The sequence below is a fragment of the Desmodus rotundus genome, chromosome 1, assembly GCF_022682495.2.
Source record: "Desmodus rotundus isolate HL8 chromosome 1, HLdesRot8A.1, whole genome shotgun sequence".
NCBI classification, from domain to species: domain Eukaryota; kingdom Metazoa; phylum Chordata; class Mammalia; order Chiroptera; family Phyllostomidae; genus Desmodus; species Desmodus rotundus.
This window is the reverse complement of record NC_071387.1, coordinates 4,700,435-4,726,559: the sequence shown is the minus strand read 5'-3', so window position 1 is coordinate 4,726,559 and position 26,125 is coordinate 4,700,435. Positions and strand designations below refer to the sequence as shown.

The following is a 26,125-nucleotide window of genomic DNA, read 5'->3' as shown; positions in this document are numbered from 1 at the left end:
GCAGCCAACCCTGCTGCTTCCTGGGGGCTTGGGGAGGCTGGAGGCTGAGAGGCCCGGTGAGGGGGGAAGTCTGCAGGGGGTCTCTTCCCAGTTCAGGGAAGGGGGAGGACTTGTGAGCTGGGAGATTCCTGGGAAGGCTTCTCTGGCCCTGTGTGGCCCTGCCACCTGAGCTCTGATCACCCAGCTCCTGCTCTTTATGTCACATGACACCAAGGTCGCACAAGGTCCCGAAAATCACTGAATGACTTAAGGGGTGGGGACACTTAATTGGGCATCCGTGCTGAGCTCTGGAGGCTCGGTCCTGGCCCTGCCATTTCCCGGCAGGGTGACCTGGGGCGATGTCAAGCAAATTAGCTGACCCATCTGAACCTCAGTCTCCTTATCGGGAAAACAGGATTGTACCTACGGGATTTTTGTGCAGGTCAAGAGCACCAAGCACTTGCCTCTTGGCAGTAAGCCCATTCTACCAACGAGGAAACTGAGGCTCAGAGGGGAGACGCACTTTGCCCAGGGACACACAGCTCGTAAGCTGTGGAGCTGGATTTGAACCCAGGGGGTTCACAATCCAGCGTCCATGCCCCTGAGCCCCTGACTGGGCTGTGATGCATCTCCTCTGTCTCCAGGTTCAGTCTCTGAGCCTCAGCCCCTCAGCCCCTCAGCCCTGCTGCCCTTCACTGCCAGGTGCAGGCAGCAGGTCCCGAACAGCTCAACCCTATTAGACCAGGGACACCTTCCCTCTCTGCCCATGTAACTGACCCCCTTCCCAATCCCTGCTCTCTGTCAAAACTCTTGAAAATTGCATTTTTTTAACCCCAGGTCTGCCTGTTCCAGGTAGCCAGCACCCCCGTCACGGCCTCATGCTCTCCTTTTGGCTGCTGGTGGGCAGGTCTCTTCCTCTGTCTCTGATTGGGCTTCCGGAGGGGAGTGCTGATGCAGGGGGACTCCAGGCTGTGGGTCAGGTGGCTGAGTTCAGACCCTCTCCCTACCACTTCATGGGCTGACCCCTTTGTGCCGCAGTTTCCCCATTTGGAGCCAGGACAGAGTAATGCTGTCCTCCCTCGGAGCCGTTGTCAGGGCCACTGAGCCAAAGGACATAGGCCCTGGGCGCCCTGGCATAGCTCTGGGCTTGTGGTGGGCTCTTGGCCCTTGGCACCTGTTAAAAGCTTGCTTTAAGTGGTTTTTGAAAAGTGGCCTCAAGGCTGATCAGACAAGAACAGTTCAGGGACGTGCCCCAGGGCCTCTTTTCCCCTTCCCTGGGAAGGGCTCCAGCTTCTTTACTCACCCGACTTCCACCTAACACCTGCCTTCCCGTCCATTTGCTTGTCCATGCACTCATTCATTCACTCATGCATTCATTCATTGGTTCATTTATACATTAATTCACTCATGCATTCATTCACTCACACATTCCTTCACTCACGCATTCATGTGTTCATTCATGCATGCATGCATTCATTCATGTATTCATTTGTTCATTCATACATTCATTTGTTCATTTAACATTCATTCATTTACTCATGCATTCATTCACTCATTTGTTCATTTATATATTCATTTATATACTTACACATTCATTCATTCATTTGTTCATGTATTCATTTGTTAATGTGTTCATTAGTGCTTTCATTATTCATTTATACATTCCTTCATTCACTCACACATTCACTTATTCATTCATTTGTTCATTCATGCATTCATTCATTTGCTCATGCATTCCTTTGTCTATACATTCCTTCATTCACTCATACATGCACTCATTCATTCATTCGTTCATTCATGCATTCATTCCATAAGCCTGTATGGAGCACGTGCAAGTGCCAGGCTGCATGCTGGGATTCGGGAGCTTTCACACCTGCTTTAATTGAATTCTCAGGACAGCTCCTGCGGCGGGGACTGTCACTCTTATTTCCACTTTACAAACGAGAAAACTGAGGCACAGGAGCTGGAGGTGCTCTCCTGAGGTTACCCTCGCAGGAAGGGAGTGTGGCCTTGGGAAGGGTTAGATCTTCTCATTCAGTGACTTGAGAGAGGACATTGGTTTGGTTCCAACTTGAAGTGGTTCAGTACTTTTCAGGAAAAAGCATTTGTTCGTTTCATGGTTCAATAGAGGATGACTATTTGGGCCTGGCTAGAGGTTCGGCCACTTTAGCTCATTCCAGCTTTTGGTTCACGTCTCGGTTCTCATCTTGCTTGTGAAAGAACTTGGAACTGGCCACTGTGAGGGTCTGAAAGATGGGCCGAGGTGGGGGTTTTGCTGGGTGCTGCAGGGCTGAGGAGGGGGCTCAGCCTTTCTGCTGACCCCTCACCTGCAGGCAGGGCCACCGAGTGCCCAGGGAAGCCAGCTCCTTCTCTGCCTGTGCTGTGCCCGGGACTGCGAGATGGGAAGAATGTATATTAAACGTCCACCTGGGGCACGACAGTGCCGCCTGCCCACCCCAGGCAGGCGGGGAGAAGCCGGCCCCATGTGTGGGTGGCTCTGCGGGGCAGTCCTGCCAGCAGCACAGGGGGTGTGGGGAGGGGATGGGCCAGCGCTGTCCCCTGTGGGATGTCCGGACACAGAGCTCCTGACTAGGACTGTTCAGAGCCACCTGGTGTCCTGACTTGGGCAGGCAGGCTGTGGGGCAGGGGGGGAGGGCCCCCAGTGTCTGCCCATCCCCTGGGACACCTCCCCGAACTAAAAGGCCACTTTTCTGGTTTCTCTTGCAGTTACGGAGAAAGAAGTCCAGCAGTGGTGAGTAGCTGCCCTTCCCCATAATGCCGTGTGGGTCGGGGGTGTGGGCTTTGTGCTGGTGGGACAGCGGCCCCACGGCCCAGGACAGGGGCATGGGGGGTGGCCTCTGAGAACGGCTCATCCACCAACCAGTCCTGGCAGCCTCTGGTCCGAGGAAGGGCTGACACAGATCGACATCAGCTGGGGGGGTGGGTGCTGAGTGTGACATCTTCTTGCCTTATGTGACATCCGTAAAGGTCGCCAGGCCCTGAAGGGTTAATTCAGGCTCTGCTCACCAAAGGGTAGGGGGAGGTTTGGACCAGCAACAAATAAGGATATAAGGTCCCAGGTCTGGCTTTGTCACTACATCGTCCTGTGGCCTTGAGAAGTCTCTTCCCCTTTCTGGGCTTCAGCTGTCCCCTCCATAATGTGATCGATTGGACTGGGTCAAGGATGGCAAGCAGGCTTCCGCCGCAGCTGTCTGGAGTGCCCCGTTACTGAGGCTGTACTTAGTCCTGGCGCAGGGCGGTGAGGGATAGATGAGGTCGGGATGGATTAGTGATGCCTGCCTGGGCCGGGCCAGGAGAGTGGCGTGTTGGCTGTCACTGTGGAAGGTGGAGCATCCAGGGTGAACCTGAGCTGGGGGCACGGTGAGGGGAGCAAGGAGGTGAGCTCGCTGAGGTCCAACTCCAGGGCCTTAGTTTCCCCACATGTATGATAGGAATGATGGCGTGTTGGGGAGACATGTCCCACACAGGTCACAACGCAGTGCCCAAGAGAGGATAGCCATCACCAGCCGTCTTCTGTCCACCCTTCAGAAGGGGAACTGAGGCCCAGAGACGTGTCCCTCCACGGCAGGTGGAGGCGAGGTGACCGTAGGTGAGGCCTCTGAGTCCCCGGAGGTGGGGGGCCCACCTGAGCCCCTGCATTCTCCCCTGCTCACACCTGGGCCTCTCCCCAGACAGGCAGGAGGCAAAGTGGCCAGGTGGGCCCCAGAGTCGGGGTGCTGGGCATGAGTACCGACTTCCCGCATCCTGGCGGAGTGACCGTGGACAAGTTACCGAACTTCTTAGCGCCTCAGTTTCCCCACCTGGAAAGGGAGGGTAAAGACCGTCAGACGTTAATGGAATGTTGTGAGGAATAAGTGAGCCGACTGATAGGAAACGTTCGGAACAGAGCCCGGCAGTCACCTCTCCGTTGGTGGGGTTAAAGCAGAAACAGCAGCGAGAGTAAGACTGATGTCATCGTCAGTGCAGCCCTGGGGCGGCCCTGAGACTGAGGGTCCCCTCTCCATTATGCAGGTGGGGAAATTGAGGCCCAGAGGCTCAGCGGTGGGAGCAGGCCTGGTGGGTTTGGGGACCAGCTGGGAGGCTGAGGACGTGGGCCTGCTGGGAGCAGCTGCTGAGGCCCCTGCAGTAAAGCTGGGACCCTGGGCCTGTGACACCCAGTCATGCCCTAGGAGAGCTCTCTCTCAAGAACTTACAGAAAAATGATCTTTTATTTGCCAAAATGTTCCATGGACCTCAAATAAGTGTCCTTTGGCTCATTTTGGTGGTGCCTTCGAGGCCAGGAGGTAGCTGAACCAATGCCTTCCTCTGGTCCCCCCTGGGTCAGCCCACCGCCCACCTCACCATTGTGTTCCAGAAAGGCCACATCCCAGGGGGGACGCTGGACCAGGGGTGGTTGAACAATGAAGCTCACACCACCGCTGTCATCACCTGTGCCCGTGCAGACATGAGTAATGGATCACGGAACACAGCGCTCTGGGTCAGTCTCCTGCAGCGCCCTGGACAGCCAGGGCGATTGCCACTAGCCTGCAAAAGGGGCCCTTTTGTTATTTCCCCTTTTGACCTAAACCTCACAGGTTCACTGGGACTGTCCCACGAGCCCGTTGGGTCCGAGGCCGGATCCATGCAGCCCACTGTCCCCTCGTCCTTTGCACAGGAGGCAAGTGGAACAGCCCCTGCCTCCCGATTGCTGGCCCATTTTCAGAGGACCCTTTCTCGCGAGGCTCCAGCCAGTGCCCCTTCATGTGCTCGACGGTTCTCAGGGCTCCCTAGTTCTGCAGCTGCGCCCTCTGCCCCGCTTACCGGTATCCTCACCCAGGCTGAGTTCGTTCCTACTGCAGAGCCTCCAGCCTTGCTCTTCCCTCTGCTCTTCCCTCTGTCCCCAGATCTTAGCATCTCCACTCCTGTGTCCCCTCCTCGGAGAGGTCTGCACTGACCACCTGGGCCCTGTTTCCCCACCATGAGACAAGATCGTCTTGTTTTGTGCCAACTTTTAGTAGCTGTTAAAAGGAGAGGAACCAAGCCCAGCTCTTAAGCGATCCTGTGACTTGTCTTGGGGCCACGCAGGAAACAGGAGGAGAGCTGGGACGAGGACTCAGGCTCCGTGTTGGCCAGGTCCCAGGTCCCCCAGGAGAGCTCAGGCCAGGTCACAGCGGCGTGCCACTCGGGCCAGCGTTCACTGGGCACTCGCCTCTCCCCAGACCTCACACTGGGCATCACACAGCCTCCTCTCGGTGACCCCAGCTCCTGGCTGCTGGTGCGGTTGTCTGTGTTCAGCAGGGAAAGGAGGCTGCGGGCTTGGAGAAGGGGGGCCGGTGTTGAGTCCGAGGCCAGCCTGGGCCCCCACCTGCCAGACCCCTTGCTCTCGACTATGACGGTTCCCACCCTGGGCCCCAGTCATCCCAGTGGCAGATCAGGAACCACGTGGGGGCTGATTAGGGCGGGTCCCAGGCCCTTAAATGTGACTCTGAACATCGTCATCACCTGGGGAACGAAGAGGACAGGGTCCTGGTGGAAACCACAGGGCACAAATAGTAACACAACACCAGGGTGAGATTGCAGGGGGAGAGGATGGCGGGAAACCAGGCTGAGGCCATGGGTGTGCCGGGGTGGTGGTGACGTGGGTGATGGGTAGTTTTTTCCCGTATGTTTTCTCTTTTCCAATTTTTCTGTAAATGCTATTATTACTTTTAGAGTAACCAAATGACCCTGCAGTACTGTCACAGAAATAGTGGGTGGAGCAGGAGGAGTCCTGCAGCTGCCTGAGCGGGGCCAGCTGTCCACCTGGACCATCCTCCGAGGCCCCAGCCCATGAAGCCTCTCCTTCACGTCCATGGGCGCCCCCTGTAGGCCGAGCACTGTGCCCATACTTAGACCAATGCTTCCAGGAAAGTCTAGGGGCATCCCCATTTTACAGATGAAGAAACTGAGGCTCAGAGGGGCAGAGACACCTGCCCAGGGCACACAGCTCAGCTCTGTGTGTGTGTGTGTGGAGGGGGTCCAGCTCGCTCCCCTTTCTGTAGCCCAGGCCGTGGGGCCTCAGACCGGCAGGCTCTTGCTCTGGGAAGCCCCACAAAGGCAAAAGGCAGGGGTTGGGGGTGGGGAGAGGAGAAAGCAGGCAGCGCGATCCTCCTGGGTGTGTGTGGGACCCTCCTCCACAAAGAAGGCCCAAGGGAGCTCTGGGGGGACTGCCAGGGGAAGGGAGGCTTTTGAAAAGATGATACAACGGTCCCAAGGCTGCGGTGCCGCAGGCCCAGCTGCATTTGGCTGCTTGCAGCTGGGGTTCGGCTTCCTATTTACTCGCCTGTCTGTTTAGTTTGCACGGCTCGCACTGTGGAGAGCAGCTGCTGCAAGGCGGGACCCTCGGTGCAGAGGGAGATGGGCGTGCAGGGCAGGGCGGGCTTGGCACAAGCTGGGTCCCAGAGAACAGTGTTCTGTGGGGGCAGGGCCATGAGTTCCGGAAACTCCTAGCAGGCTGGGCCTTTGGGGAACCGAGGCTCCGGCAGCACTGGGGCTTCCCCAGGGTCTTAGAGAATGAGACATGGGTTGGAATTAGACCCTTGTGTCCTGGTGAGTGTTCATTCATTTGTTCATTCACTGTCATTCATTTGTTCATTCATTTGTTTGTTTGTTCAGTGAATCTTTACTGACCACCTGCTATGTGCCAGGCCAGTGCTGGGCGCTGGGGGCAGCAGGGACTGAGGGACACGAGACAGGACAGGATTAGGACGGGAGCACAGGCCCGCGCCTCCTGGGCACCAGGCAGAGGAGCAGGTTTCCTGGCGGCACCAGGTCTGAGGGAGAGAGGGAGGGGCCGGCGGGGGCAGAGGGAGGAGGCCCGGGCCTGTTGGAACCTGAGGCCTGGTCCCGGCTGGGGAAGAAATTTCTGGGCATGGATTCATTATGAGGCAGCAACTCCCTCAGGTGCCCACAGCGGGGTGTGTGCCCAGTGTGGGGTGCCCTGACTCAGCCAGCGGATGGGGGATGGGCCGCACCTCAGATTGGGCCTCGAGGGCACGGAAAGCTGGCCTCGGAGCTGTGATGGCTTGCAGGGCATGTTGGGGCTCAGGGGCACTGGGGTGTCTGGGAGAGCTCAGACCACCCCCTCCCTGCTCCAGCGGGGCAGGGTGTCCCCACCTTCTGGTGATGAGCAGTGGGGCTGTGCAATGTCGGGGTAGCAGGCGTTTCACCTGCGTGTTGGCCCTGGGGTGGTGCGGCCCAGCTCCCAGAGGGGCAGGTGATGTGTGAGCCTGGGAGGCAGGAACCTGGGGTCTGCGCCCTGCTTTCACTGCTGACTTGCTCTGTGACCTTGGGCCAGCCTGTCTCCTTCTCTGGGCCCCCAACTCCCCCTCAATCCATGGAGTGGGGAGCACATCCATGGGTCTCAACCATCCGCAGGGAGCTCTCCGTCCTGGCCAGGGACTCCGGAGCTCAGGAAGAAGACGCAGCACCCCTGGGCCCTCGTGTTCTCTGGCCGGCCATTTGTGCATTCATCCGTCCATCCGTCCATCCGTCCATCCCATTCGCCTCTCTCACTGGACACTCGCTAAGCCCCCGTTACGTACCAGACCCCATCCTGGCATTGGGGTGCCGCCGAGTCAGAGCTCCCATTCAGGTGGGGGACACAGCCTAGAGGCATGGCGTGTACTCTGCTGGGGACATACCAGGGGCGTGGGAGTGGAGGAGCCATGTGGTCCCTGGGCAGCCTGGGATGCCTTCCTGGAGGAAGTGACATCTAAGCTGGGCACAGTGGCTGAGGGGATGAGCCTGGTTAAGAGGAGCAGGTGTGTTCTGCAGGCAGGACGACCTGCAGACACAAAGGTCTGGGGGCTGGCCGTCGCATGGCAAGTTCTAGAAAGTGAGGCTGGGTGTGGAACATGGGAGCGGTTGGCAAGAAGAGGCTGGGGCCACCCCTAATGGGCATTGTCCATGGGGTGGGCTTCCTGGGATCTCTATAATGTCACCGGAGGGGTCTGGGGCCCCACAGTGGCAGTGACAGCCTCTGCAGGGATAACCAGAAGGCCCTCCCTGAAGACTCCTCCCCGTGGGCCGCCTCCCTGCACCTGCCCACGCCCACTAACACTCTAGGGACCCTGCTGCCCTGCCACAGCTGCTCCCAGCGCTGATGGTAAGCTCCCCTTCCCAGGAGAGATGGGAGACACCTTTGGGAGCCTTTCGTTTTCTCTTTATTGTTTTAAATGATCTTTTAGAATCACTCAGTAACACACGTCTGTGGTGGAGAAGTGAGGAGCTGGGGAGGGTGGGGAGTGGGAGAAGATGGCCCCTATCGTGGCCTCCGGAGCCCTGTGGTGACAGTGGATTGTGCTCCACAAATGGCTCGTCCAGTCCTGGGGCCAGACTCACCCCCTCCTCCTGCCGAGGAACCTGTCCGGTCCCCGAATCGCTCCTTCTCCCGGCTCTGCAGCCTGGCCCAGGTGTGCAGACTCGAGCCCTGAACACGCGCTGGGAAGAAGGTGACGGACACGAGGGGGCTGGTCCCTTCCTGGAGCCTACGGTGCCTCAGCGCCTTCAAGCGGGGCTCAGGATCGCTGACCCCACGGCGCAGGGCTGAGGAGGTGGCTGCACAAGGGACCATGTGCCACGGTGTAGCCTGGTGCTGGCCTGAGGCTGTGGTCACCAGGGTGGGGGCTGTCTGTGACCCTGGTTCTGGAGGTGACACTGCCTTCCTGGGCCTCTGGCCCCTCAAGGGGTCCCACGGAGGACTGGTGGGCAGACTTGGCCTCTGTCACGACCTCACACTTCCCCTGGGTGCAGTCGGGACAGCAGAGTGCCTGCTCCAGCTGGGCCCCAGGAAGGATGCCCCACCCCAATCCAGCTCTGCTCTCCTCCCAGCCTCTCCCTCACCCCCACGCAGCAGCTGATGTGTTAGCCAGACATCTGACCTCCGTTGCTTAGGTGTAAGCAACGGGGCTGCAATTCTGACACTCCCTCCTCCCGTGCCCTGCATGCCCCTTTGGGTCCTTGTGTGACCAGTGCCCACCCCAGGCCCCTAGATTGCCCTCTAATAGGTCGGGGAGCCGTGGCTTCCCCACATCTTCCTCAGGCTCTGGACCCCAGTCACGGCACCACCTCAAGCACAATGCTCCCAGAACCTTCTCCTTGCACGTGACAGGGGAGAGAGGAACCTCCGCGTGGGTCTCGGTGGCAGCAGAGGACAGTGGGACAGGTGTGAAGGTCTTCAGCCATCTGGTGTCTCTGAGCATCTGGCTCTTCACCTTTGCTCCCCACTCAGCTCCGGTCTGGGCTGCACAGACTCATATCCACCCTGTCTGAGCCTCGGTGTCCTCGTCCTTACAGGGGGCTTCATCGGAGCCCCTGGCTCACGGGACTGAGGTTTGCGAAGTTGCCGGCACAGGGTCACTCAGGGAGGCGATCGCTGTGGCTGCCTCCCGAGAGGATCGTCCTCAGAGGAATGTGCGTCCCTTAAGTGCATAAAACCAAAGATGCTTCTGTCAATGGTTCTTCATGCCAGGTGTGCCGCATGCGCCATCCTGGTCTGAGCAGGGGGCTGTGATGGCTGGCCCCCTTTATGGATGAGGAGACTGAGGCTCAGGGGTGAGGACATTGCCCGAGGTTGCACAGCTCACACACGGCAGACCTGGGCTTCGGGCTGCAAAGCCATGTGGCCGCCCACCAGGGATCTGGGGGGCTCTGTGCTCGGTGCTGGGAATACACGGCGGACAAGTCCGCTTGGGACAAACCAGGTTCCCTCCAAGCTCACACTGCTTCTCTACTGTCAGACAATGCTCGGGAATAGAGGCTGGGGGGGCTGTGTATCAGGGTGCAGGTATGTGGAAGGAGCCAGCTGCCGGCCCCATATGGTGGCTCTGTCCACCAGCTCTGCCAGCACCTGCAGCCACCTGGTTCTGTGGGCCAGGAGGAGCTCAGTGGAGAAAGTACGGGGAGGGGGGGCGGGCAGAACTGCCCTGCGGAAGCGTGTGGCTTCGGGACGTTGTTGTGAGTTTGGTTTTAGCCCCCTCTGTGGAGCACGGGCTCAGTGGCCACCTGCCCTGTGCACACTCTCTGGGTTAATTTTCATGTGACTCTACAAATGAGGCTCAGAGAGGCACAGTCACCTGCCCCAGGTCACACAGCTAGTGAGAGGCAGAGGTGGGATGAGCCCATGCCTGTGACATCCAGGTCTGGGTGCAGGGCCCCTCGTGTTACCGTCTCCTTGGACAGGGACCCGCAGCCTTCAGGGCACGTGGCAGGAGTTCCTGGCAGGTGGGTGACGGGGGCGACTCTTTTACCCTCCCTCGCCTGCTCTGCTGCCTCAGGTACAAAGGCTTCATCAAGGACTGCCCCAGCGGGCAGCTCGATGCAGCGGGCTTCCAGAAGATCTACAAGCAGTTCTTCCCGTTTGGAGACCCCACCAAATTCGCCACGTTTGTTTTCAACGTCTTTGACGAAAACAAGGTGAGCAGGGGCGGAGGGGGCCTGGGCTGGCGGAGCGCCCCGCTCCTGCGTCAGCCTGCTCACTCCCGCGGCTCCCGCAGCGTCTGCACACCCACTCCTTCCTGCCGATGTTCCCTCCGGGAGGAGGGGCACGCAGCGTGCACACGCAGCTGCACACACAGAGACACAAGCACATGCACACGTGCACTGCAGGAACATGCATGCACACTCACAAACACACCCACCCGCCACCGTGCAAATGCACACACACGAACACTCGTGTGCTGCAGAGCACACAAATGCATTTGCATGTAGACGACATGCAAACTCACACCCCCCCATGTGGAGTATGTGTGTGCACACCTATACCATGTGCGCTTGCACACGTACACATAGGCACACGTGTGTATACCTTGAGTTTTTCTTACTAGCACCAGATACAGATGCCTCCAGGGTCAGTAACGGGATTTATAACCAGAACAGACATTAGCGGAGCGTTTACAGCGTGCGAGCCCTTTGTGTGGATTGTGTTGAGTGAGGACTTACAACCCGGGGGCTACGGCATTTTAATACCCCCATTTGGCAGAAGAGAACACTGAGGTCCCGAGAGTCGGACAGTATGGGGTGTTTTGGGCCTGGTGTCCTTCACCGAGCACCATGTTTTCAAAGCTTGCCTGTGATGTGGTGTCCCCTCCTGGCCATGACCACACCGGCCATTGGCACGTCCACTTCTGAGGCGTCCACAGTCCTCTGGACTCGGCCCCACGCCATTGTTTTCCCGGCACCTGTGTGCTCAGGGCGGACCCGCTGTGCCTTGGCCCCACACTGCCTGCCCTTGGGCGCTTGGTTGCTTCTGCCGTCGTGCCCTGGCTTTCTCCCCAGTGACTCCGGGTCCACAGTCCCACTGCCTGGCCCTGGGGAGAGCTGTGCCCTCTCTGGGCCTCAGTTGCCTCACTTGTGAAACAAATAGGTAGGATTAAACCATCTATAAACCATCCAGAGCCTCCAAGCCTGCGGTTCTAGACCAGGGGGACGGGGGACGGGGGACGGGGGACAGGGGACTCCCAGGTGGCTCTGGCCCAGAGACGGTGCCTGTGTTGGTGGCCCCCTGGCTCTCCATGAGATGTAACTTTGGGCTCACCCTGTAGTGTGAGCCCTGCTCCCTGTCCCTCCTGCCCTGCCTGTCCCATTTCTAATCCTACGCCCTCCCCCCTTCCTGGTTCTGTGCCTCATTCCTTCACCCCGCCCTCTGTGCGTGGATGTCTCTCTGCCAGGGAATCTGGTCCCTGCTGCTGCTGCCACCACCTGCCAGGGTCCAGCCTGACCAGGTGGCCCGGCTGACGGAGGCCACCCGCCCCCCTCTCTCCTGCCAGGATGGGCGGATCGAGTTCTCTGAGTTCATCCAGGCGCTGTCGGTGACCTCAAGGGGGACGCTGGATGAGAAGCTGCGGTGTAAGTCGCTTCCCCGGGCCCTATCGGGCAGCCGCCGGGCGGTCCCAGGCCAGGGGGAGGCCGGAGAGCTGGGCCAGGCCATCTGTCCGGGGCTGAGAGAGTGCCCCGGGTGTTCTGCCTTTTCAGGTCAGAGGACGGTTCCTGCAGGTGGCCTGCGGCAGGAATGTGGCTTACTTAGGTTGGGTGGACAGGTGGAGCAGGGACCTAGGGGACACCCAGGCAGGTGCAGACACGGGGCTGAAGACCCAGGTCCAGTGCTGGGCCCACTCGGGAGGCCGTTGTTCTAAGGACCGACCTCGTTTGCTCTCTTACTCGCTCGTTCACCCAGCAGATTCCGACCAAACGGCCCCGTGTCCGTTCTGGGTGGGAGGCCAGGGGTCTGGGGGTCACACAGACGGGCACCTGCTCCCATGGCTGTCAGTCTGGCACGGGGACGTGAGTTTTTTAAATCCCATAAAACCGAGACAGGAAGAGGGAGGTGAGAGTTGACAAGAGCTGATCCTGCAGTGGGTGAGAACCAAGTGGGGTGGGGAGGGAGCTGGTGGTGGGGAGGAGGGCTCCAGGCAGGGGGGCCTCATGGACGAGGCCCATAGGAGGAGGGAGAGAGAAGGGTGCAGAGGGCAGGGCACGCAGCCCACGCTGGGATGGAGCGACGGGGGAGGGAAGCTGGAGACCAGATGAGAACAGCTGGGCCAGAGCTTGCTGCTCAGCTGGATGTGCGCCCTGCGTGGTGTCAGTGGCGAGAAAACCCTGCGGTTTCTTTATCCCCTCCTCCTCCTCCTCCTTTCTCTTCCTCTTCCTCTCCTTCTTCTTTGAATAAAAGAGGATTCTATTCATGCGAAAGCTCCCCTGTTCCCCAGGCGTGTTTTATTCTCTAGGTTGGCCCTGGGGACACCATGTAACTGGCAGGGGAGAGGCTGGGGCATGAGATGTGGGGGGCGGGGGGGGCGTGGCACCAGGATGCCCAGGGCCAAATCCTCCCTCACAGCTCCAGCCTCTGAGGCCCTCCTTCGTTTAACTTTTAATTTTAAAAATTCTATTATTATTATTTTTTAATTCTCACCTGAGGACATGCCCATTGATTTTAGAGCAAGGGGGAGGGAGGGAGAGAAACATCGATGTGAGAGAGAAACATTGATAGGTTACCCTTAGTATGTGCGTCACGCAGGGACCAAACCCGCAACCCAAGCATGTGCCCCGACCAGAAATCAAACCCGTGACCTTTCAGTTTAGGGGGTGATGTGCCAACCCACAGAGCCTCAGTGGCCAGGGCGCCCTCTCCTTTTTGCTCTTAGTATCTTTTCTCATAGTCCTAGTAGAAGGGGTGTGTGTGTGTGTGTGTGTCCCTGTCTGTCCCAATGTAAACATGCGTTGGCCGGATGAGTGATGGGCTGTGGGTCCCGGCGGCGTGTTGAGGTGCAAAGGGCAGCAGGCGGGTAGTGGCCCCGCTGCCCTGGGCCCAAGGTGACTCTGCTCTGGCTGGTTGACCGCAGGGGCCTTCAAGCTCTATGACTTGGACAACGACGGCTACATCACCAGGAATGAGATGCTGGACATTGTGGATGCCATTTACCAGATGGTGGTGAGAGGGCTGGACCCCAGGGCGGCCGGGCGGCGGGCTGGGGGCGGCCGCTTGGTGACTCGTCTTGGCCTGGAGGAACCACCCAGTGCAGCTGCTCTCCCGCCTGGGCAAGAGTTGGCCGGGCGAGGGTCACTGCCCAGGGTAACTCTGCTCATCTCCTTCTTGGGAGGAAGGTGGAGGCTGATGATAGTGGGGCTGCATGTGTGGGTGGGACGTTCCAGAGCAGACGGCAGAGATGGTGGTGGCGCTGGGAGGGAGAGGGAGGGACCGTCCTCGTCTGGAAGCAGCCCAGGTCTGGGGGGGCAAATATGTGGCCCAACCCCAAAGCCCAGCCCCCACTGCATCTGTCCCGGCAGGGGAACACCGTGGAGCTCCCAGAGGAGGAGAACACCCCTGAGAAGAGGGTGGACCGGATCTTCGCCATGATGGACAAGGTGAGCCCGTGTGGAAGCTGGGCCTGATGTGGGGTTGGGGGCCAGGCCGTGCATCCCAGCACACAGCGAGTGGGGACCCGTCCCCACAGGGGCCACTGACCACCTGTGGGCCTGGCTCACTCAGGCACGACCTGGTGAGATGCTCGTTGGTCTGGTCAGCAGTCAGCCCCACCAAACATCCGGTTTTAAGTAAGTTCGCCCATCACTTTTTCTTTTATCAACTAAGATTCCTCCCCGCTTTTTAATAAACATTGTATTTATTTATTTTCAGTGAGAGGGGAAGAGAGGGAGAGAAACATCAGTTGGCTGCCTCTCACATGATTCCCCTGCCACTGGGGACCTGGCCCGCAACCCAGGCTTGTGCCGTGACCGGGAATTGAACTGGCGACCTTTTGGTTCACAGGCCGGCGCTCAATCCCCTGAGCCACACCAGCCACTTTTATTTTTTGCCACGGGCCCCTTTGGCATTCTGGAGAAGCCTACGGACTTCTCAGAAGAATGGTTTGAAGTGCATGAAATAAATACATAGGATCGCAAAGGAAGCCAATTATTTTGGAATACAGCTGTCAACATACTTTTTATAAAGAATCTGTGACATAGTACTATAGGCGCCTCTTTATGAACACATGAAGTAAGAAGCTGTAGCGCTGGCCAGGTGGCGCAGTAGGTTAGCACACCCTCCCCATACGCCAAGATTGAAGGTTCCCTCCCCGGTCAGGGTGCATACGAGAGCCAGCCAGTGAGTGCGTCAATAAATGGAGCAGCAAATCGATGTCTCTCTCTCTCTCCCTTCCTGTCTCTCTCTAAAATCAGTAAGTAAAAAAGTTTTAACTATCTGCAAAGAAATGAAGGTAAGCTGGAGCGTGGGGTCTGGCCAGCCCGTGTTTTTGGAGCGGGTTACTCATACGTGATGCGGGCAGCACCCGCAATGTGTTACGAAAGTGCCCGTGGTCTCCACGGTTGACAAGGTCCCGGGTAATGCCGGTCCTGCTGAGGACCATCCCCCAGGTTCTTCAGGGAAGGACAAGCTGATTTCAGTTAGAGGCAAGTGGAAAGAACAACCTCATTTTTTCCCTGAGGTCTGAGGTCACAGACCTGCTGAATTCCATGCACAGGCCCCAGGTTAAGAAATCCTTTCTATCAAACTTGGGGGTTTTTTTAGTTCATTTTTTAAAACGGGACTCTGATATCAGGGTGGTAAGGAAACCCAGCATGGCCGGCCTTAAGTAAAAGAAGAAACTACAGTGACACGGGGCTTATTTCAGTTGTCACAGCTGCGTGCTGGCTGGGGCCGGGCCCTGACAGCTCGGCCCGAGGCCCGTCCTTCCTTCACCAAAGGGGGGACAGCAGCCCGTGTCAGAGGGGCGCACGGCCCTGAGGGCCAGCCTGCGCTGGTCTCTTGGTAGCCTTCGGAAGTTGTGCCCAGAGTGTGGAGCCAGGAATACCCACTTTTCCACAGGTGGTTCCATGTGACTTATTGTATTTTATTTTTTGAAGATTTTATTTATTTACTTTTTGGAGCAAGGAGAAGGAAGAGAGATAGAGAGGGAAAGAAACGTCAGCGTGTGAGAGGAACATTGATCAGTTGCCTCTTGGGAACCTGGGCCACAACCCAGGCATGTGCCCTGACTGGGAATCGAACCTGCCACCTTTTGGTCAGCAGGCTGGCGCTCCCTTTGGTGAGCCACACCAGCCAGGGCTCAATGTGGTTTAATGTCAAGGCCCCACGCGCCTTAAATCTCCCGATTCATGCTTCCCTTACTTTGGGAAACCAAGCCCACCCTGCAACCAGATTGGCTGTTCACTCTGGCTTCCCTGGTTGCTAGCCATGGGACCCTGGGTAGGCGACTCATCAGTGAAATGGGGGTCAGAGCAGCACCCCTTCTTGGGGCGGACATGAGGATCCCAGGAGATCAGCAGGTGCACCCAGCATACATGGGCACGCCGAGGGCGAGCCGAGAGCATGACCCTCTGTGCTGGGGGACCCCTCGGCATGCTTCCCCCAGGGTGGGGTGGGTGGTCTCCAAGGCCCTTTCTCTGCTCTCACGGGTCTCCTGGAGAGATGCCCCAAGGGAAGAGATTCTGGCCCAGACCACCCCCTCCCCCAGGAGACCCACTAATGCCCCTTGGCATGAACCCCACTGGTCTCCTCCCAGGCCTCCGGGGTCCAGGGTAGACGGCTCCGGGAACCGTTAAGTGCCCCCAAGAGTGACCCAGAGAGACGCTGAGGCTCTGAGCATTGGGGTCAACCACCCTTCAGGGAATCACAGCGGTGACAAGGACAACTGTGGGGTTGCAGGGCACCTCCTGAGCACTTTACACAGCCCAAGCTCATGGAGCGCCTACCCCCGCGCCCTGAGGAAGCCATGCAGTCACCTGCAGTCCCCAGACCAGGAAACGGACCCACAGAGTAGGTCACATGCCCAGGTCATCCAGCCAGGAAGTGCCTGGCCGGTGTGATGCCTGACTCTCCGGACCTAGTGATGTGCCCCGCCTCGCTCCTGACCTAACTTTGGATGCTCTCCTGGGACCAGCCCTGGGCCCAAGTCCAGGCCAGAGACTCCTGTCCTAGGAAGCTGGTTGCCCTCCTGCCTGATGCCGTCTCTCTCTGCTTGCAGAACGCCGATGGGAAGCTGACGCTGCAGGAGTTCCAGGAGGGGTCCAAGGCGGACCCCTCCATCGTCCAGGCACTGTCCCTCTACGACGGGCTGGTATAGTCCAGGCCCAGAGCTGGGGTGAGCCAAAGGGCACTCGGGGCCGGGAGCAGGAGTGGGGAGGGGCACCAGCCACGGGACACCTGGGGTTGGCAGATAAGTACCTGCCCAACTTAGGGTCTGCCCAGGGTGGGCACAGCTGGTGGAGGCAGGGCCTTCAAATCACCAGAGGCCCCTGGTCTGTCCCTTTGATGTACCCAGGTTCGGCCTCAGGGTTTGCTTGAAGAGAAGTTTCCCTGGGTTGAAACTGCTCAATCGGTTCTCAGCCAGGACGGGGCCGGGGAGAGCAGCCGTTTCTCATCCCTTCTCCGGGGGGCCAGTTGAGCCCCTGGCTCTCCTGATCTGTAGCTCGGATGTGGTTTCTTGTTTTGTGTCAGATTTGTAGCTGGTGCAGATTGACAGCGTGCCCACCGGGGCCTCTGCTGCTGGCGGAGAGCTGTCTTCTCATTTCTTCCTCGCCCTCTCCTACGTCTGCCCTGTCTTTCCCTGTTAGGTGCCCCGTTGGCCGGGGGAAGGGAGTGGAGGACCCTCCGAGGTTCCGCCCCACACGAACTCCCTTGCACACATCTTCTGTGGACAGACGGCGTATGCTCTTGGAATTTGTCTAAGAGCAGAATTACTAGGACATGGGGTCTGTGTTCACTGAGCTTGAGTAGACGTGAGTGAAGAGTTTTCCAACGCAGTTGGACGATTTCACACTCCCGCTAGCGGTGTGCATGAGTTCTGGTCATTCCACATCCTCGCCAACACTGGACATCCTGTATCTTTTCAGTTTTAGCCGTTTTGGTGCGTGTAATTTTAATTTGCATTTCTCTGATGAGCATGGAAGTTGGGCACCTGTCTTAGGGGCATCATCCATTTTAACGTCCCCTTTAGTGAAGCGCTGGGTCGGTTCCCCGTTGCTGCATGCTGTGTGACCTCAAATCAGCAGCTGAAAAGAGCAAACTGGGATTTGGGCACAGCTCAGCTGGGTGCCTTGGCTCAAGGTCTCTCACGAGGATCCGTCAAGACATTGTTAGGGTGACCAACCAGCCCAGTTTGCCCAGGACTGTCCCAGATTCAGCACTGAAAGTCCCCTGCCCCGGGGAAGACCCCCAGTCTCAGGTAAACTGCGCTGATCATCAGCTGTTGGCTAGGGATGCAGTTTGATCTGAAGGCTTGGCTGGGCTGACCTACTCCCTCCCTCCCTCATTCGGTTTGGTGGCCTCGGTCCTTCGCCCTGTGGACCGAGGCCCAGGGCTGCATGACACCCTGGCCAGTGGCCTCTCTGGGTGGGCTTTCCAGGAGGGAGGGAGAGAGAGAACCCAAGATGAAAGCCGCAGTCTTTTTATAACCTAATCTTAGAGGTGACGTCCACCACTTCCTTTCAACAATGTCTTGGCTGCTCTCAGCTACCCGCATTTCTGTACAAACTTTACAGTCAGCGCAGCTCGTGTAGACACGTGTCTTACCCTCACCAGCAGCGAGTCCACGAAGAAGGTGTAACTTCATTGCCTTGACAGGCTTTTCAATAGACCCAGCTTTCTATAGCTCTTCCCCATCGCCCTCCCCTTTTCCTAAGGCTTTTCCAGAACCTACTAGATAGTAATTACATCTAATTTGCATTCTATCATCTTTGTGATTTATTTGCCTTCTGAGATTCCTGATGTCTTATAATTCCTGGATAAATTACTGTTATAGAATTCACTGAATTATTCAGGAACTGAGATCATGCGTATTTTCCACATGGGCAAATGTTGTTTGAGACCCTCATTTTTAATAGCTGCATACATAATAGCCGCGCTATAAATTAGCTGCGCCATTAACCAGTCCTGTGGTGTGGCATCCTTAGGTTGTGGAAGATTTGGGGGTGGATTAAAGAACGGCTTTGTTCTGGAAGCACTCACACACAGTGGTAGAGGGAATAGTGTAACACTGTGTACCCATCACCCGGCTTCAGAATCACCAACTCACAGCCAATCTCGTACCATCTCTGCCCTCCCACACACCCCCCCACGCTGGGTATTTTGAAGCAAATTCGAGACATCATATTATTTCATACATAAATATTTCCAAATGTGTTCTAAAAGAACGATTCTTGAAACAATCTATAATTTAAAAAAAAATCAATATTAATTCCTTAACATTTTCCTGTCTTCGGTTGGTATTCCAGGTTCTTTTACCTCCCCATTTTTTTCACTTTGTTTATTAGAATCAGAATCGGAATAAAGTCCACATGTGGCATTTGGTGGATAGGCCTCTATTAAGTTTATTTTAATCTATAAGTTGTCCTCTTCCTTTTTTTTTTCCTTGCTATTTTGTCCAGAAACACATTCTGTCAAGTTTCTGCAGTGTGTGGGGGGTTTGCTGATTGCGCCCCGTGTTGGTATTAACCCGACCCCCCCTTCCCTGTCCTTCCTGGAAATGGGCCGTCAGCTGATCCACTTGCGGCCTGAGTGGAGCGTGGGTGGGTTTGTGTGTGCCCACTAGGCGGCGCCACTGATGGTCTCCTCTGCCCTTCCTCCCTCCCTCCCTTCTTTCCTTCCTTCCTCCCTCCCTCCCTCCCTCCCTTCCTTCCTTCCTTCCTTCTTTCCTTCATAGGGGGTTCAAAATGGTGACGCCCTATGCTGCCTTCCCGTCCTCCTTGCTAGCAGCATCTCTCCTACAAAGGCAAACGTCCCCGTATTAACTGTTTGCTAACCCCGAGTCCTAGTTTTTAATCAGAAAGGCAGGAGACATTCCTGATTCTTTGTCTTTATCAGTTTTCCAGATGAGTTGGATTTCTAGCATCCTTTAGAGGTGGCCAATGGAATTTAAAAACATATATGTATATTCTGGATTTCAGTGCATTCACTGAGCTTCGTCCTGTGTGTGGCTGTCACCAGCAGATACAATGCCACGTCACCCGGCTTCACAGATCCCTCCCCTGGTGAAGAATGTGGCTGGAAACAGCCACACCGTGGGGGGTCGGCAGGGGTGCTGGAAGCCTGGGAGGACCCGGATGCTCCCTCTCTCGTCTGTTGCCCGTGAGCCACGCGACCCCCTGCACTCGGGTCCTGGGTGGCCTTCTGACTCCTCCAGGGCCACCTCCACATGGCTCCTGACTGGCGCAGAGGGTGCTGTCAGGTCAGCCCATGAGTCAGGGGAGTGGCCCGCTTTGGGTCAGACGTAGACACCTGCCCAGTGTGGGGGAGGGGACAGCGACAGGAAATTTAATGCGGGTGTGGAGCGGGCTACCAGAAAGGTCTGTGGGTAGCACAGACACTAACAGACTGTCCCCCCCACCGCTGCCCCGTTGCTTCCCTTTTCTTAATTTATGGAGGTAAAATTCCCATGACATAAAACTAACCATTTTAGAGGGAGGTGGGTAGAGGTGGAAGAGGGTCTGGGGGGATAAACAGTCATGGAAAAATACACAAAGAATACAAACAAAAATGAAAGTAATTTAAAAAGAAGTTATAAAGAGTTTACAAAAATAGCAGAAATTATATAATCCTATCACGGCCTTTTAATCCTAATTAAGTAACCTCAAAAAATAATTAACCGTCTTAAAGGGAACACCTCACGGTCGCCGAGCACATTCTCGGGGCTGTGCGACCGCCACCTCTAGCCAGTTCTAAAATGTCTGTGTTGCTGCCGAGTAACACCCACCCGGGACGCAGTTTCTCCCCATCCCCCCGCCCCCTGGGCCCTTGGCCAGTGCTACTCTGCTTTCTGTCTGTAGATTTGCCTCTTCTGGAATGTCGAGTACAAGGCCCACTTGCATCTGGCTCCTTTCACTCCGCGTGATGTTCTCGAGGCTCTTCCTGTGGTGGCGGGGCCAGTGCTTCCTTCGTTTCTGTGGCTGAGCGATATTCCATGCGTGGATGGGCCACGTTTTTATCCTTCACCCTCAGGTGGACATCTGGGTCGCTCCCACCTTCCGGCCATTGTGCACGATGCTGCTGGGAAGGGGGGTGACACGGATTTGTCTGAGCCCCTGTTTCAGTTCTTTTGGGTGGACACCTAGGGGTAGAACTGCTGGGTCGTACGGTACTCGGTTTAACTTTCGGAGGAACTGCCAACCCGTCTCCTACAGAGGCTGCATGCCCGGCAGCGATGGGCAGGGCTCTGATTCCCCCCCGACCCCTGCCAGCACTTGTTCTTTTCTGGTTTCCGACCACAGCCACCTGGCGGGCGGGACGTGGTGTCTCACTGCGGTTTCGATTTGCATTTGCTCAGGACAGTTCTGTTGGACACCTTCTCACGTGCCTCGGCCGTTCCACACCTTGTGCTTGATGGCTGCAGACTGTCTCACCCTGTGGCGATGTCCTCCTTTATCCACCCCATGCCGTGGGCTTGCTCCCCCCTTTTCACCTCGCTGTTGCAGATGACACCGAGGGAAACGTCGGACGTGCTTCCGAAGGATAAATACCAAGCGCCGCCAAGTGGGTGGGTCGGAGGGTGTGCGCAGCATTAGGACTTCCGACTTCACGCCGGTGTGCCCCCTCGTTGGCTCCGCAGTGGCTCTGTGCACGCCCCTGTGCACCCACACCGAACCCGCCTCGCCTCCTTGTGTCTTGCAGATGCCTGGGAACCGCTCACGTCCTCCCTTGCCACGAGGCCGCCTCGGCCCCGACACCGCCCTCCTGTGTCCACCCAGCCTTTCTCCGCCCCCACACCCAGCCGGGCTGCCCCGGACGGCGAGGCCCCTCTGCCCCCCGACCCTGCACCCACCCGCCGCCTGAAGCCACTGGCTCCAATTGCCAACAACCTCTGCTTGTCCAGAAAACAACACAAAACGGAAAAGCCTCCAGCCCTCTGCAAAACCAAGGACTCAGCTGCTTCGTGGGCAGCAGCCGGCCCCCTGCTCTGCCGCGCCCGCGCTTTCGTTTTTTTATTTCAAACAGACATTGGAAAAAAACAACCTACTATTCCAGAAGATTCAGACTGACAGATGGGGAGAAGGCCTCGGGGGCCTCAGAAAACTCTGCCTTGTCCTTCGGCCACCAGAGAGGCCACAGAAGTCATGGCCTGGCCGCGGGTGGGCTCTCGTGTCGGGGGGCTGCCTGGTGGACGTTATTTGTCGACCTGCCTTCGAGCCACCGACCACCTGCGCAGCCCCAAGGGTCCATCACCATGGTGATGACGATTTTCTCTGATAACAGTATTGTGGTTTTTGTGGGGAAAGTGAGCTTTTTTTTTTTTTTTTATACATATATAACTGATACCTGTTATTTATTGGTCGTTAACTGTTGCTGCTGCCTCTGTGTCTGAAGCTCCTGGGATGCAGGGTCCACCATCTCCGTGTGTAGCCCTCACCCGCCTGCCCGCTCGCCTGGGACAATGGTGGCCAGCAGAGGCCAAAAAGCCAAAAACTTTCTTTCTCTCTCTTTTTTTTTTTCTTCCAGATACTGTGCTTGATGTTTGGAGAGGGGAAACTGGCTGATGCACTGTTCCCTCCGGCCCGGAATGCCCCTCCTTCCATCCCTTTTCTCTGCTCCCTGTCCGCACCCTGCTCGTCCTGGGTCCTCTTCTGGGTCCCCAGTGTCTTTCCTGAGGACGCACAGGGGACATCTTCCGTTTCTCAGCTCTTGCTTTGGTGTTTGTGGCAGTGTGGGGAATGGAGGGGCTGGTCCGGGGACCGGGAGCCAGGAAGGGGGTGGGTACAAAGGAAAGAGTGAGGAGGTGATCTTGCAAAGACCCAGTGGGCTTGGAACATAGTCTCTCCCTGTCGGCTTGCCTGCCTGCCTGGCCCACACGCTGGGAGGGGGGGCAAGAAGGGTGCCGGTAACCCCATCTGGGTGGCAGCTGCCCCTGCAGGCTACGTCCCACCTGTGCTCATAGGAAGGCTTTTAGCTTTGTCCCTAGAAAGGGTGGCCCCAGAACTGCCAGCAGGAGAGTCAGACGGCAGTGGACCCCAGGCCGGGAGCCCGAGGCGCACTCTGCCTCTGAGTGGTGGGCCACCCCCTGCCCGCTCTGGGCCCCAGCTGCCCTGTGGCAGAGCCGGGAGGCCTGGCTGATTGATGTGGAAGGCCCCTCCACACTGACACGGTACAATTCTAGGTCTGAATTTCCTGCATGTGGCAATTTATGGTCTGTGGCTACGTGTGCCAGACCCCAGCAGACATGGGGACTGTCTGAGTCACTATTCTGTCTCTTGGCACAAGTCTTCGGGGGCATGGCAGCCACTGTCTGTGGTGCGTGGGGTCAGATGACATACCTTGTCCCTCCCTGCAGTGCATCCTGGTTCCTGCTGGACCCTTGAGCTGTCTTTTTGGCCCAGAACTGGTCCTTGCCCAGAGGAGTTGGCTGGGGTGACGAGCAGCCCCCCAGACTATTTTGAGCCTGAGTCTAGAATTCCTGCAGCAACTTTGCAAGCCAACAGCCTCTCGCCTCCCTGCTCCTCGCAGCCCTGGAGCTAGTGGCGCTGGGCCTCGGCTCCCACTTTGAATTGTCCTTGGTCTCCATGTTGCACTTTCCCAGGAGGCCGGAGCTTCTCCTGCTAATTAACCCTCAGACAATGGACCCTCCCCAGAGGGTGCCCTTTGAGAGAGGTTTCTGCCGGTGGGGCTGTACCCCCGGCCCCAGCGCCCACCCTTCTTGCACGTGCAGGCCCTTTGGCTGCGCACCGCCCCCACCCTAAGCCCCCAGATCCTGTGGGGACAGGAGCAGCAGGTCCACGTTCACAGGTGACTTTGAGGCTGGGCTCTTCGCGGCCCCTGCGGTCACCTTTCTGCTCAGGCCACTGGCCCAGGAGGCCCAGGACTCACCTCCAAGTCATGCAGTTCCTTCACCCAGCTCTGACCTGAGACCCTACGAACTTGGCCCCTTGGGGTCAGATGGGAGGAGATAGGGGCCCTTCCTGGGCCAGATGGCTTTCTGGCCTCGGCCTGAGCCTTGGTTGCTCCTCGTGTCCAGCGGAGGGGATGCTGATGCACAGCCTGGCTTGGAGGTATCATGGGAGAGGGACTGTGGCTGAGCATTATCCATGGTTAATTAAACCTGTGGACCCCTCAGGCCGAGGCATCAGTTGATTGGCAGACGCCCACAGAGCGTCGGCAGGCAGGGCCTTCCTCCCACCTTCTGGGAGGTGGTTTGGCCTTTTGGTGGAGCAAGGGGTATGCCTTCTGGCCTTAGCAGGTGGCACTGCGGACCCACGCCTCAGTCATGCCTTGAGTACATGCTAAGACAGCTCAGAGCTGCCCAAAGGGCCACCCTTCTTCCTGGCAGCATGCTGGACACTGGCCATTTGTGCCTGAGTTTGCCAGGCAGGGACAGGCCTGCCACCACCTCTCACCAAGCCTCTATCTGTGGCGCCTTGGAACCCAGAGCAGCCTGGGGGCCTCTCTCCCTAGCACCCTTTTCCCCCCGGGGCCGAGCCCCATGAGATGCTGCTCTCTGGGGACCCCAGACCAGCCGGAATCCAGGGTCTTGCGCCCAGGGCGCAGGGTGCAGCCTCAGGCAGCTGTCTGCAGTGGCCCGGCCTCTCCCTTGCAGCATCTGCCCCCGATTTGTGTTGATGGTACTTAGGAGGATGCTGTGAGTTCCCAGTATTCAACCAGGCAAGGCTGAGAACAAGGTCAAGGCAAACATTCGTGCCCCTCTCTTTCCCTGAAATGCTTTTGACAGCCAGTGACCTAGACGGCAGGTGCACTTGCGCTTTCTGGGACATTGTCTCTTTGTGTGTGGGGGGCAGAAATTGGGGTATGGGGTTTCCCAGGGAGAGGCAGCCTCTCTCTGGAGAAAGCCCGGTGTCCTGGTGGTGAGCTACCCTGTTCCCACCGCAACTTCAGCTTCTAAGGGATCCAAGAGAATGTGGGTGCGCCCCCTGGTGGCGGTGAGCTGCAAAGGCATTTGGGGGGCCCCCCAACCAGCCAAACACGTGATTCCAGAGGTCGAGCGGCTGCCGATGGTGGGCGGGTGAGTAAGGGGCTGTGATCTCCCCTAAGCCCTGGGCCTCTGGCCCCACATTATTGACAGTGTGTTCTCCAGATGCCCCTCTTCCAGGTGAGCCCCAGGGATAACAAGTGAATTAGCATAAGGGCACTTTGATGAGGAGCCTCGCCCACAACTTTTTTTTTTTTTTAATATCTGCAGAATAAACCCAATGGTTGATTTTGAATGAATAAAAGGCTTTTGTTGAATAAACAGCTGGTCCCATCTCTGTCTTGGCATCTAGGCTCAGGCTCTGTCTACTCCCCAGGACTGTGGCAAGTGCGACCCCCTGGTCCCAGGCTCTCACTTCATTTCCCCCCAGTCTCTGCAGGGGCCCGTGGCTCCAGGGAGGGCCGCACGCTCCCAGTCTGACCCAGTGACCAGGGGCTTTCCCTGAGACTCTGGGCGAGTCGCTTCAGCTCCGTGGGATGCAGTTTCCCCATCCCTCAGACAGAAATGAGATTTCTGCTCACAGGGGCGGTGTGGGGGCGAAAGTGTGCGCAATCACCAAGCACCTTGCAGAGCTGAAAGGCCAGCGCAGGGATCTGAATCCTCACGGCGCCCCCACCGGGGGCCGGCGACTTCGGACGGGCACTTGGACAGCTCTTACCCAAACGAACAAGGCAGTGCTTCTGGTCTGTGCTCGGCTCCTTTCTGTTTGCCGCCCCAGCTTCCTCTGAGCCTCTCTCTGGGGCGCTGTCCTGTCTGAATCTGTGGGTGTGTGTCTCTGGGGAAGGGGCAGGGCAGGCCCTGGGGCGGGGTAGGCGCCATGCAGCATGCCCTGGCCACCCAGTGCTCCTCTGTATGTGGTCCGTGTCACACCAATTAAACTCGCCTCCTGACTTGTCCTTGCCTCCCTTGTGTGGGCTTTGCTTTGTCTGTTTCCGTTCGTTTTCATTTCGTCTTAGGTTTCTCCTTCCTCCTGTGATACCCTTTTTCTCGCTTTTGGTGTTGTCCGCCCAGTTTCCCCAAGAGAAGTAAAGTGCAAAAGGGCAGCCTTCGGGGTAATGATGCAACCGGAACATTTCGAGGAGTGTCTCCAGGAGGCCAGGAGTGGAGCAGGGTGGGCCCTCCACCCCCTGGGTGGCGCCCAGCATCTCCATTCCCGCCTGTTTCATCTCTCCAGGGCCTCGGAAGGGTTTTTCAAGGTTTGAAATGGTTGAAAACAATCGGCCTAGCCCAGTGGTTCAGAGATTGAGTGTGCTGGCATCACCCGGAAGCTTGCTCAAACCCAAGTCGCCAGCCTCACTGCCAGAGTTGCGGAAGCTACTGTCTGGGGACCACACTATAGAACCCCTGGGGGAGTTGTTGGCACTGTAGGACACCCAGTGGGGTCCTAAAGAGGGATCCTGCCTCTGTTTGGCCAGAATCAGGCTAGTCATCCACACACCTGGGTGTGACTTGCCTCTGTGATAGGCCACGCACTGAGGACCCAGAGATTTGTGACTCACCACGTGGAGGGGTGCTTCGGGAGGGGAGGTGGGGGCTCTCAGAATGGCACCCTGTGATTCAGTAGCATGGCCTTCTGCCATGCCCCCCGCCCCCCCGCCCCGCCCCAGGCCTGGAACTTGGGATCTGGGTGGGGTGTCCTCTTTCCCCACCAGGCAAGTAACCAAGCTCGATACGCAGGGGCC

At 57.5% G+C, this 26,125-nt stretch overlaps 1 protein-coding gene across 2 annotated transcripts in view; it reads left to right on the top strand.

The window, feature by feature from the left end:
• NCS1 (neuronal calcium sensor 1) overlaps positions 1-25,338 on the top strand; it is a 45,184-nt gene extending 19,846 nt beyond the window's left edge. Inside the window, exons 2-8 of one of the 2 annotated variants that reach the window (XM_053919699.2) lie at positions 2,707-2,731; positions 10,296-10,434; positions 11,787-11,865; positions 13,359-13,447; positions 13,804-13,881; positions 16,500-16,616; positions 21,965-25,338. In XM_053919699.2, the coding sequence (XP_053775674.1) occupies positions 2,707-2,731; positions 10,296-10,434; positions 11,787-11,865; positions 13,359-13,447; positions 13,804-13,881; positions 16,500-16,598 (509 nt within the window). In that variant the 3' untranslated portion in view covers positions 16,599-16,616; positions 21,965-25,338. Of the gene's footprint in view, positions 1-2,706; positions 2,732-10,295; positions 10,435-11,786; positions 11,866-13,358; positions 13,448-13,803; positions 13,882-16,499; positions 16,617-21,139 lie in introns of both variants that reach the window. The other variant, XM_053919697.2, reaches the window with a different exon arrangement.
• Positions 25,339-26,125: the final 787 nt, after the last annotated feature.